The sequence below is a fragment of the Martes martes genome (assembly GCF_963455335.1).
Source record: "Martes martes genome assembly, chromosome: 3".
NCBI classification, from domain to species: domain Eukaryota; kingdom Metazoa; phylum Chordata; class Mammalia; order Carnivora; family Mustelidae; genus Martes; species Martes martes.
The window spans coordinates 172,862,171-172,875,131 of record NC_137890.1 but is presented as its reverse complement, the minus strand read 5'-3'; the positions used below and the strand labels follow the sequence as shown (position 1 = coordinate 172,875,131).

Below are 12,961 nucleotides of genomic sequence, written 5' to 3'. Positions count from 1 at the left end.
TCCCGTTTTTGATAAGAGGAAAGAAGCAATCATAGTAATGCACTTTGATTTCAGCTGGATGAAGTTTTGAGAAATACTGATCTACATGGATTAAGTCTTGAATTGGGATTATGAGGGACATATAAAATGATCTGATATTTAAGTAAAAGGTTCATATATTCTGTCTGTGCCTTGAAACAACACATTTCAATTATTTTTAAAATAATTTGCTTTTTCTTTAATAAATAGGCTTAATCAAATAGTTCTTCTCAAATCAATTGAGACTTTGCCTGAAAAATATATTAATCATGTTCTTCCGATATAAGAAAAGCAAACTTCAGGAAAACACCACAAAGGTACTAAATACACTATACCCTAATCCAACTGAAAAAATCAAGTAGGCTATTGTATCTGTGATAACCAATTCCCCCATGGGTGGGTACAAAAGTCTGGATTAACAACTCTGAATCCAGGAGAACAATTAATATGTAGACATGCTATCATTCATTTCCATTCTTAATCTGCTTTTTGTTTTGTTTTTTTTTTTGTTTTTTTTTAAATCTACTAATCTGCTCAAGGACCTTTTTTAGTTATTCCCAGAATGAAGTTATTTATTCTTATTTTGAAATAAATTGTATTTCACTATTTTATGTACTTTCATAAACACATTATTTCTAGGTGTGTGTTTAAAGATTCAACTGAAATACAAGTATACATGCATCAGTTTGCTTTGGTGAATCAACGACAGGGTGTTCCTGTGTTGGATGGAACAACCACCTAAAAATATGAAAAATCCCGTTTACCTGTTGAGAGGGCCTTGGAGCAAAAGAATGATTCCACAAAGCTACAATGTACACAAAGTCACAAAGATGGGAGCACTCTACCCCAAAGAAGGGCAAAGTTAAGGACAGGCTATCTTTATAATGGTCCACATCAATTCATGTTTAAGCATGAATTGATTTACTACCCCTACTTCTTTAACTCTGCCCCTATAGCCGTGAAGAGTGCCTGGAGTATCCGATGACAATATTACCTGATTACCTACTAAAGTAGCAACACCAAGAAATAACACCAAGCCATTTATAAGACACTGGAATTGGCACTTTAGTAGAGTTTGAAAGAGAAAAAAGAAGAACTGAATTAGATATGATACTCCACATCATTTAGTAAACTGGGTGGTTGTGTATCTTTTTCTACTATCCATTTTATAATGGATATTCTATGACACACAAATATGTTTCCCAAAGGCTTTATAAGGATTTAAGACAGTGCCTTGTACACTAGCTATAAATAATTGGTGAAAGGGGGAAATTCTGAAATGAAGACAGTAGTTCATGGCATTAATGAGAAAACATTTCGTTAATGACTAGATCTCAACCACATTTTTTCAATCTAGTTAAAGTTACACACACACACACACACACACACAAAGACTTTGTATTCTCAAAGAGTACTAAAAGGGAGTTGAAAAGGTCATGACCTATTCAGATGTATAAACTGGGTCATCAGAAATAATATAAAAACAGCTATTTTTTAAATGTTATTTTTTTTAAGATTTTATTTATTTACTTGACAGCCAGAGACAGCCAGAGAGGGAACATAAGCAGAGGGAGTGGGAGAGGGAGAAGCAGGTTTCCCTCCGAGCAGGGAGCCCAATGAAGGGCTCAATCGCAAGACCTCGGGATCATACCTGAGCTGAAGGCAGACATTTAACGTCTGAGCCACCCAGGTGCCCTAAAAAATAGCTACTTTCAAGATATATCACAATTTCAAGGTCAACATGTGTGGCAGGTATCCCAAGCTCCTCCATGAATGGCTATTAACTTTAACAAAAACTTTCCAGATCTGAGGAAAGTAAAATTTTTACAATACTCCAATAAACATTTATTAACAATAAAGTTCACCAATTTGCAACAGGACTTTAGTTATTTTGTCCATTCTCCTTTCCTTTACTAGTTGAGTGAATCCCATATTCATAGAACTTGTGGAGATCTGTATAACTATTTTAGGAACATTTTCTGTGTCAATTTGATGATTTTTCAGAATCAAAATAATTCAACTCTACTATAGTCGTAAATATTAAATATACAGTAGAGTCAGTATATAATTACTCTTGTGTTTACAAACCAACAGCCCTCATAAAAATCACTACAAATACAGTGGAACATTGATTAACCTAAATATTCAAGAGAGTACGCTCAGGTTCTTTGAATTTTCTTGGCTCAGACCATAAAAGGTTTATTAGAAATCTTACAAAAAATTGTTGCTAGTATACTTTTCAGCCTTAAAATGCACACTATATGCAATTCAACTGAAATTGGCTACTTTAGTTTATATGTTGCTAGAAGGGGTAAGTTACACATTTGAATGGGTATTATCTTCCTCAGTATAATCACTGTGAGATAATGAATACATTATAACTTTGTAGAACTCTTCTTTTAGAACTGCAGTTAACATTACTTCATGAGCATAGAAGAAAAGTAGACTCATTCTTTTATAGTCTTTTCATATCTTATCGAATACCAAACTTAATCTTTTAACTTTTCTAGAATTTTTTTTTAACTAAGGGAAAAAACACCTGCACTAGTAATATAAATATTTTAAAAATATCTTGTTTAAAAAGGAAATTAAAAACAAAACCGAAAGTAAACATGTAGCTGTAGAATTAGAATGAGGATACAGGATCCAAACCTGATGATTTCGTTTAAGATAACACTGATTTTAATGTGTAACTCCTTACTATAATTTTTAAGCCTTATAATCATATCTCATCATTAAATGTTGGTGCATTAAGATACCAAGAATAGTACATTTCAACAAAACCAGTCTGGGCATCAGGAAACCTTGATTCTAGCCTCATAATGTCCTAACTACATAAGGGATAATGGACAAATCACTTGACTGTAAATGTGTAAATGAGAGATTTGGGTTAAAAAGACTTCAGTGTACCTCGTATCTCTCATGTTTTAAGCATTCACTAATTAAATTGATTTATCTCTCTTCCAAAGAGAATCATATTTTAAAACTCTGGGAGTATTAGTGATTAATATTTTGCTACCTAACACTACTTTGCATTATAGGTAAAGGCACCATCTTTAAATCAATTTTCATATGAACTTAAAACTTTTCTAACAGTCAACCATCTGTCTTTCTTACACATAATCTCATTTCTGTTTTTTTTTTTTTAAATTTAAAAGACTTTTTTGTTTCATTTTGCCAAAGGATTTGAGGGATTTAAATAAGGCCTTCCTCTCATTTAGCTGTATTTTTACGTTACTCTAATGTCTAAAAGTATATCTTACATTAATTGGAGGCCTCTTTCCTCACCCTATTCACTGATCCCCATTCCTACCAGCATACCCACCACCCTTGGCTATACTGCACCCTCCGTATCTCTTGCAGGAGTTACAAAAAAAAAAAAATTACAGGAAGATGATAACATCCTCAAACTAGGGGAAGTACCTGCCCAATACAGAGACCCATGATGGGCAGAGATTGATTGGAAATTGTATTCCAAGAAGTTAACCAGATAAGGTGAAAATGATCCACCTCTATATAAATGCATGAGTACCATTTTATAGTATAAACTCGTAGCTAGCAAACTATATTACCTGCCCATGGGTATGGTAAAATATGTATAGAAATACAAAAAGATTAAGTTACGCAATGAGATTCTCCTATACCTTTTGAACCCTTATCCTATCATTGCTATATTAAGAACTGTGGAAACTGAATCCCAAACTTCTTTTCTGATACGCTATTCAGATTTGAAGGCTGGAAGTCAAGACCCAGGCTACTCTCTGCTTTTCAGCAATCCAACACTAGCAGAATTCTGAAAAGGTGGTTTCACCACTGCCACCCCTGAATAAAAAGGAAAGAGAATAGGTGTCAGGTAATATCAACATCAGATGTCACAGGCAGTCATCAGGTTATTCTTTCAGCTGCTTACCAGTGTGACTCCTTTTATGTACCATAAGCACATTGGGCCCAATGCAAACCATGCCACAGACGTCACATTTCAGTTTACCATTCGGAAGCCGGATTCCTCCCTCGCCTTGTAGCTCCTGGACTTTCCTGTTGTCAGCCACCTCGCTGCTCTCAATTAGGGGTTCTTCCAGGCCGCTACCTTCATCATGGCCCCTGATCTCATCTTCACGGCTCAGGGGTTTCCTGTCACACTCTTCATCACTCTGCATTTCTAGCTTTACTGAATTTGCTGTAATTTAAAAAAGAAGAAATGAAAAAAAAAAAAAAAGAAATGAAGGAATTTTAAATGCAGGTTGTGGTGTCACTGACACCTCTTCTCCACCCAGTGCCATTCTACGAACACGGATGGAAATCACCAATGAGACATTAATACAGACTGTGCTCAAAACTATATGAGTGACTTTGGCATCAAAGTGAAGATGGCTCAGAAAAGCTCTAGTAAACAGAATGACACTTTATTTGTACACTCATTTCTTTCTTTAACTTAGTTATATGCGTTTAATACAAGTCCTAGGGGCACCTGGGTGGCTCAGTGGGTTAAAGCCTCTGCCTTCGGCTCAGGTCATGATCCCAGGGTCCTGGGATCGAGCCCCACATCGGGCTCTCTGCTCACCAGGGAACCTGCTTCCTCCTTTCTCTGCCTGCCTCTCTGCCTACTTGTGATCTTTGTCTGTCAAATAAATGAATAAAATCTTTAAAAACAAACAAACAAACAAAAAAAACCCAAGTCCTTAATTCTGGTATGGGCTTTTGATTTTGTCGCTACCGAGACTCGGCATATTGCTTAACCCACTGAGCCAGGCTTCTCCTTAACACTCATATATATATATTTATATTTATATTTATATTTATATTTATATTTATATTTATATATATATATATATATAAATACACATACAATATATACATAATATATATACCTATATATATACACACACACAACATACGCATACAACATATACATATATAACACTTCTGTCTTACATCAGAATACTTGTGTAAACCTGCTTCAGAGCTGAGCAAGAGAAACAACTTGGGATCTCAATCTAGCAAATGTCTTAGATGTATGAAGGCATACCATCAAGGCAAATACCCTAAAATCAGCTTAAAAACATATATTCAGTGAAGAGCTATATAAATAAAGGGCAGAGTGCACAGACTTCACACGCTCTTAAGCTACTCTTTTTTTTATATGAAGAAAATTCTCTACGGAACATATTAGTCTGCAAATCAAAGTATTCCAACTTTAATCTATGCACACCAAAAAGCAATGAATGACAGGAATGGCATAGCATGCATGCACGCACTTCTGACTGTTAAGAAATTTAATGCCTTCTGTTTGCTGTTTTTGGATCATCCCACAGAAATGTTGGAATTTTGTTAGCACAGCCCTCATTCTGGATTGCCGACAAAGTCTTTTCACAAAGCAGAAAGAGGCTTTAAATGAATACCAGTTTTTTATCCCCTGATCTTGAAAATTCTTCAGAAATCATATCAAAGTTCCTGTGCAAAACAAATTATTTGGTACTACTTGAATGGAGGAAATACATTCATAAAAAGGAAGTAAGTTTTTTTGCTGCAATTTTCTTAGAGAAACCACGCATTCTGTCGATTTGTCATTAGGACTTTAAACAGGTAGTGCTATCAAAATGGCTCTTCCCCTGCTCCCCTCCCTTGGAACTCCCCTAAGAATAGAGGCAGCATGGGTACAAAATGAGATCACTGCATTTAGTCCAAAGACCATGGCTGTGACATTTATTAGCAGTATAAACTTGAACTAATTATTTAATGCCTGAACCTTTTTTGTCTTTTGTTTGCAAAGCAGAATAAATTCAAATCACAAAATGAAGTTTAAGTAGAATAGTTCAGCTATTAGGAGTGAGGATCCTATAACCAGACTGCCTGGATTTGAATACCAGCTCTGGCACTCCTTGGAAGCAGTGTCACATTTTATAAGATACCTAAATCCTCTGTGTACTTTGTAAAATGAGGATGATAATGGTACCCACTTCTCAGGCTGATGTAAGCATTAACTGAGCAAATACAGAAAATGGGCTTAACTACTGTTTTTTTGGTGGCAGACAGCGCTCTATTTTTTCCATAAAGTTTCGTAAAGATCAATTATGGTATGTATGTACACTACTCTGAGATGTACAGAAGAGTATATAGCCTTTTTGGCCCCATTTCTAATAGAAAATCTCCTACACTGAGTTTTATCCTACTTACAAATTAGTACCACTTTACCAGTTCTTGAGAAGAGGAGACACGATACTTTATCCCTCTTCATTTCCCCAACATGTTCAAATAATGTGTGGCCTCTAGGAGGTGTTCAGGCAGTATTCGCCTGTGAGCAAATTGTCCTACATATTTAAGTTATGTACCAGAGGTTATAAACTGCACAGCAAAGTCATCATTTATATTCCTGAACTGGTCGACATCTGATAAGCTGCATTTAATAAGTGTAAAGTCTACCAGCATTTCATTTCAGGAATTGAAGAAATGTATCTTAAAAGAGTAGGTCTGAGTTTAAAACTTCTGGGCCTCTTAAATTTCAAAACAGCACAAAATTATGAAGAATATGACTTGATGTTATATTTAATGATCACCTTTCCCCTAGTGAGAATATTATAATATGGACATCAAATATAATATCCAATGGGTAAAATGTCATTTAAAAATTACTGTGTATTAAAATTATAGTTAGAACTTTGTATCCACAGAGGAATATAACTCAATATCCAAAAAAGTATACATTTGTTAGAACTAAAATACAGAAGAAATGGTAAACTTTAGCAATCTTTTCTCCAACAACATTATACTCTAAAATATGTTTATCACATATGAATGTATATACTACTGCTATAGTAAATATAGTAATTTATATTCATTGATATAGTAAATCAATAAATGCAACATTTTATTATACATTATATTTTATCACATATGAATGTATATACTACTATAGTAAATATAGTAGTTTATATTCATTGATATAGTAAATCAATAAATCCAACATTTTTAGTATATATATATATATATCATAGATGAAATTTTCCATTAATATGGTGGTCTATGTACAAACAAAATCCCATCATAATTAACTTTTATTCTGCTTCACTAAAATTAGGTTGAAATTTAGGATTAAAAGCAATTAGTCTTTGAATTTCAATTGTTAAATGAAAAAAGCTTCCTTACTCAAAGAATATAAAGAAATTCCCTCACAATTTATTTTCACTATTTAAGATGTTTCTAAATAATGCAGAATACTATATTTTAACTCATTAATGATTAAACTTAAGTCTTCAGTAAATTTATGTACACTCTAAATTACAATTTATATACCAATTAGTTGTATTTTGATTATTGTAGCTTTAATATATAAAGCTACTAAAGCTACTATAAATATTAATCATTGTATAATATTCATAGTATATTTGTTATCAAAATTTTACTCTTTATTATTTGTTATTTCTTTTACTGTTTGGTAACAGGAAAACATTGTCATAAATGGGCTAATTTCTATGAAGATGAGAATTTGTTAGTGTGAGAGGGCTGAATTCTTGTTATTACAATCTCAACACCAAGAATTATTTTTTAGACTGTTTCCTCCTTACACCCGAATTTCACATTCTTCTTTTCTTATCTATAGGAATTTATACACATTACTATCTAATGACAAACTAGTAAAGACAATATTTTGTAACAACAAATTATTAGCAATGAAAAGGGATGTGAAATAAGATTTTTTATAAAGAATTTATTTATTTGACAGAGAAAGAGAGATCACAAGTTGTCAGAGCAGCAGACAGAGGCGGGGGGGGGGGGGGGGGAGGAGCACGCTCCCCGCTGAGCAGACAGCCCAATGATCCCAGGACCCTGAGATCATGACCTGAGCTGAAGGCAGAGGCCTAACCCACTGAGCCACCCAGGCACCCCTGAAATAAGATTTTAATTAATTGATCGGTTTGTTCTGTTATTCAATACTATAGTCACAAATAACTATAATACACAGATATTTGAATATTTTAATGAACAAAATAAAGATGTTTAAATTAAGTATTTTTAAGTTAAAGGAGATAATATGATTTTAGAGTTTATTTTTTTTTAAGAGATATTATTTATTTATCTGACAGAGAGAGACAGCGAGGGAACACAAGCAAGGGGTGTGGGAGAAGAAGAAGCAGGCTTCCCACTGAGCAAGAAGCCCAATATGGGGCTCGATCCCAGGACCCTGGGATTGAAGGGTGACCTGAGCTGAAGGCAGATGCTTAATGACTGAGCCACCCGGGTGGCCTGATTCTACAGTTTAAAAAAAGGACAAGTCAAATTTTAAAGCATTCACAATTTTGAAGAAAAAGTTAACTATACATATTTTTAGTTGACTCGGAGATTCATGAACATGGGTAAAATAATAGTTAATAAAAAAGAATTTTACGATCAATTTTACATAGAAGCTTTGAATATATCTAAGGACAAAAAGTACAAAATTTATCTTTAAGCAAAAAGTTGCTTCAAAATGCAAACAGGTTTATAAATTTAAAATATCCCCCCCTCTTCTTTATGCTTTTAAAGTACTACTGAACTTTAGGATATAGCTTTTAGATGCTACAAAAATACAAAATTTAATTGCCTCCATTTACAGATGATCACACCAAGGCAGAGAAGTAAAGAGACTTACCTAAGGGCTTATATTACAAGTGAATCCCAGGCTAAACAATTTTCAATTATAAAAGTTTCTTCAGTAACCATACAAGGCTCTCCACACTCAAAGGCTTCATAAGTATCCTTGTTTTGAGATACATAATAGTGAATGGATAAGGTTACATTAGACTTGCCTTTAATTTACTAAGATGGTATTAAATAGGGGGATAAAAGAGTAAGAATATTTACAGAGATAACACATGTAGATCACTATTTTAAAAAGGTAGCAAACTAAATGGGGAAAAATTATATTTTGTGAAGCTGTTAAAAATTATTTTAAGGAGTCCCTGGGTGGCTCAGTCGGTTAAGCATCTGCCTTTGGCTCAGGTCATGATCCCAGGGTCCTGGGATCACACCCTGCGTGGGGCTCCCTGCTCAGCGGGAAGCCTGCTTCCCCCTCTCCCACTCCCCCTGCTTGTGTTCCCTCTCTCGCTGTGTCTCTCTCTATCAAATAGATAAATAAAATCTTAAAAAAAAAATAACTAATTCAGCATATGTCATAACAAAAATTTCTTTGCCACTATTATTGCAAAAGACAATTCAAAACTTGAATTTCAAAACTTGAATATATACCATGTAAAAATGAGATGGAAAAGAAAACGTGCACATTGTTACATATACATGATGCTCCTAGAACTCATCCATGTCAGTCAGTATGAAACAAAGACCAAAACTGAATTCTCTTTAGAAATAAACAAACTAGCAAATATTTATTAAGTACTTGCTACTTGCCTAATCATTTGCTAAAAGTGATTATGATGGTTTAAGACTAAGAGCTGGAGAGTATTAAATAAGAAGTCCATATCAACAGGATAATATACACTAGGAACAGGTCATGAAAGAGTTCATGACTAAGAGGAGGGAACTATTTTACTAACACATATGCTTTGGTTACATAATTGTTACATTATTAACCCAAATGGTACATAAACGGAAAGAGACTTTTTCTTAGAAATTGGACATTTACTACTTTTTACTCCATGCTTCCCTCAAGCCACCTACCTATGCAATATAGCATACAAGTCTGCAATGTCTGGCAACTGATGTCATCAAATAATAAAATTCTCAATTTTTAAAATTTTGGGGGAAAAGATCATTTTTAATGTGTATGGTAAAATACATTGAAGTTAATTCTGAATTATCAAATTAAAGGAACAAATTCTATCTTAATCCTTACAATGTCACTGTCACAGATAATTCTGTCATTTTAAAATGTCAGCTTTGGGAAATACCACAGTAACCAGAACCTTAGATATAATTATTAAAATATTTTTAATATATCAATTAAACTTCCTATAACTTAAAATGTTGTTATTAGTATGACTTGATTCTACTAATCCACAAACAGATTATTAAAATTTCATAGCTAGGGAAATAATGCAAAGGGATTATGATTTATTTGCTGTATTTAAAAGGATATATTTATTATATGGAGTATAAATAGGATTTCTAGATTAATTACTTATCAAATAAGTGATTTATACCTGTTCAGTTTCCAATTATATTTTTTAATTTTTAATTTTGAAAGGACATAAATACTATGAGACTTAAAAGACACATTTGTTTCACAGTAATGAATAAAAGACAGTTAAAACCATTCTTTAATTACTAAATTTGGGGAGAAAAGTCTTCCAGGTGTGATATATAAGTGGACTTTTTATATGCTTGGTTTCTGTTGCATAAGAATTCAAGAGGACACTTAAGTGGTGTTATTACTTACAAGCATCAATTTCTCCCAGTCTATGCCAGCTACTTGAAATGGTGTTAAACACACTAATTGAATCAATATGTCGATCTAATAATCTGTTGAAGTTGCTTCTGAGCTAATATAACTCTCTCTCATTTAAACTATCGAAACAGAAACACCAAACATGATTAAATCCACGTTAACAGCCCAGCAGCTGTTTAAATACCATGTTAGAAAAACAAACTGCCTTCAAAAGTCTGATGTAAAGCACAATTATTTACTAAGAACTTAACAGTCTAAACAACTAAAGTAAAATCACAACAAAAATTATTTTAAGGTATGTGCAATCATTTTGTAAAAATCCCCTCAACAAAATTTCACACAATATGAACGCTTTGTTTCTTGCAACTGTGAATAAATAAATGTGTAAGCCCTGCAAAACAGCTCCTCACAACATCCTTCAAGTGTTCGTTTTATAAATGGCTTTAGACAAGTCCAGACACTGGTGTCACTAAACTGCAGCTGGGCCATTCGTGGGTAGCCTTTTCAGTGCGTACATCACAGCACCGCATTTCCTTTCCCTCCCCACATTCTCTTCTCTAATAAAGTGACATTATGTATTTCTTAAACCTACTAGAATAACTACATCAAGACAGTGCTGATTTCTGATATATTCTCATTCTAAGAACGGTGCAGTAGAAAGTTTCCCTGTACCTGAGGTAGGAAACCAGGGTCTTTACCTCCCCCTCTGCTCCCTAACTAATTGTGGGACCTTGGCATATTTGTTTCCTTGGATTCAGCCACCTGCACCATCTGAAATATGGGGAAAATAACACTTGATGTTCACGAAAACTGCACACTAGATAGTCTCTTTACACTAATAGTAGTAATAACGGGAAAACAGCAACTTCCTATAATTCTTCATGATTTATAAAATATATACTCTGTCTCAATTGATACTCAACAATGAATGATAGGGCAGTTACGGATAAACAAATGAAGGCATCAGGTGATTTTCCCAAGAACACAAACTTAGTAAATGTTAGCCTGATATCAATTCAAGATCTTCTGCCTCTTTCTATGACATGATACTGGTTCTCCAATTAAACAAGTAACTAATTACATTCAGGGAAAATATTGTATTTAGGACAAACAGGTCTTTCATATGCTATAAAACTATGTCCATTGGCTGAAAAAATACTAGTAATTCAAGTTTATGATGGTCAAATAAAATAATAATATTATTTCCCTAAAATTAACTCTCAAATTAATATTTTGCATCAAGTCTGGAATGTTTATTCATTCCACTCAAAACAACTACCTCTTAAATTTTACATTTGCTTTGGTCTTAATGCAGGGATAGGGTTTGTATTCCTGAAGAATTTGTCAATACATAATCCTCTACCCATCCTCCGATTTTTTTCTATAGTCCTTGATATGCTATGACTTATCAGTGGTAGGTAAAGACAGCCATTTGGGGAATAAGTCAATATTATCAGTTTTAATCTCTAAACCAACAGTTTATGCTGGATGTCATTTTAGGACTTCCTTTGTGGTCAAATTTTGACAGTTTTGTGTCAGTTGTTAAAAGATAAATCATACCCAAAAGCAGCCCATGTAGTATTTCATTTCCATTTAAAGAGGTGTTCACGACAAAATAAATACAAAATATATATTCTCTCTAAGAAAGAAAGAAAGAAAGAAAGAAAGAAAGAAAGAAAAGAAAAGAAAAGAAAAGAAAAAGTAAAGAAAGAAAGAGAAAAGGGATGACCTTAATGGTCTTCCACAATGCATGAAATCTTATATAGGATGCCCATCATCAAACCACACACCCTTATAGCCCAGCACAGTGGCCTCATTGTAGCCCAAGGATGAATTTCAATATTTTGGCAGACAACTTGTTCATGAGAAATGTACAGTGTGGAGGAAATAAGCCTACTTTAAACAGAGATACCATAAGCAAACAATAGTCTGCCCCTTTATCCATCCTTTAAATGAATGATTAGCCAAGTCCTAAAGATTCAGTATATGACACTTCTTGCATATCCTTTTTTTGCATTTTCATGCAACCCAGAACAACTTTAAGATCATCTGTGCCATTTCGCCCAGAACAGCTAACTGATCTCTCTTGTCTTTCGCTACTTTCCATTCCTCTGATTCATCCCATTATATTCACTTGTGCAATTAATCTTCCTAAAGCAGAACTCATATTACTCTTCTAAATGTCTTCAATGACCGCCCACTGTATATAAATTAAATACAAAGGTGTTGGTATGGAATTTAAGGACACCCTCAGCATAGTTCCATCATAGTTCTCAGCCCTATGTTCTACGAGTCCCTTAGTCATTTTCCAGCCATTCTTCCTGGAACACATCCTATACATCTCTATTTATTAGTTTTTCTTCCTGGCTCCTATTACTATTTTCTGGAATCCTTTCCCTATTTTTATCAATATTAGCATACCATTCAAGGCCATTTATCTCCTACTTTTTTAAAAGAAGATTTTATTTACTTATTTGACAGAGAGATCACAAGTAGGCAGGCAGAGAGAAAGGGAGAAGCAGGCACCCTCTGAGCAGAGAGCCTGATGTGCGCCTCAATCCCAGG

General features: G+C 33.9%; 1 protein-coding gene across 1 annotated transcript in view; it reads right to left on the bottom strand.

The window, feature by feature from the left end:
- IKZF2 (IKAROS family zinc finger 2) overlaps positions 1 to 12,961 on the bottom strand; it is a 144,580-nt gene that overhangs the window by 44,715 nt on the left and 86,904 nt on the right. Inside the window, exon 4 of the mRNA XM_080799527.1 lies at positions 3,929 to 4,195. Within this exon, the coding sequence (XP_080655653.1) occupies positions 3,929 to 4,195 (267 nt within the window). The remainder of the gene's footprint in view (positions 1 to 3,928; positions 4,196 to 12,961) is intronic.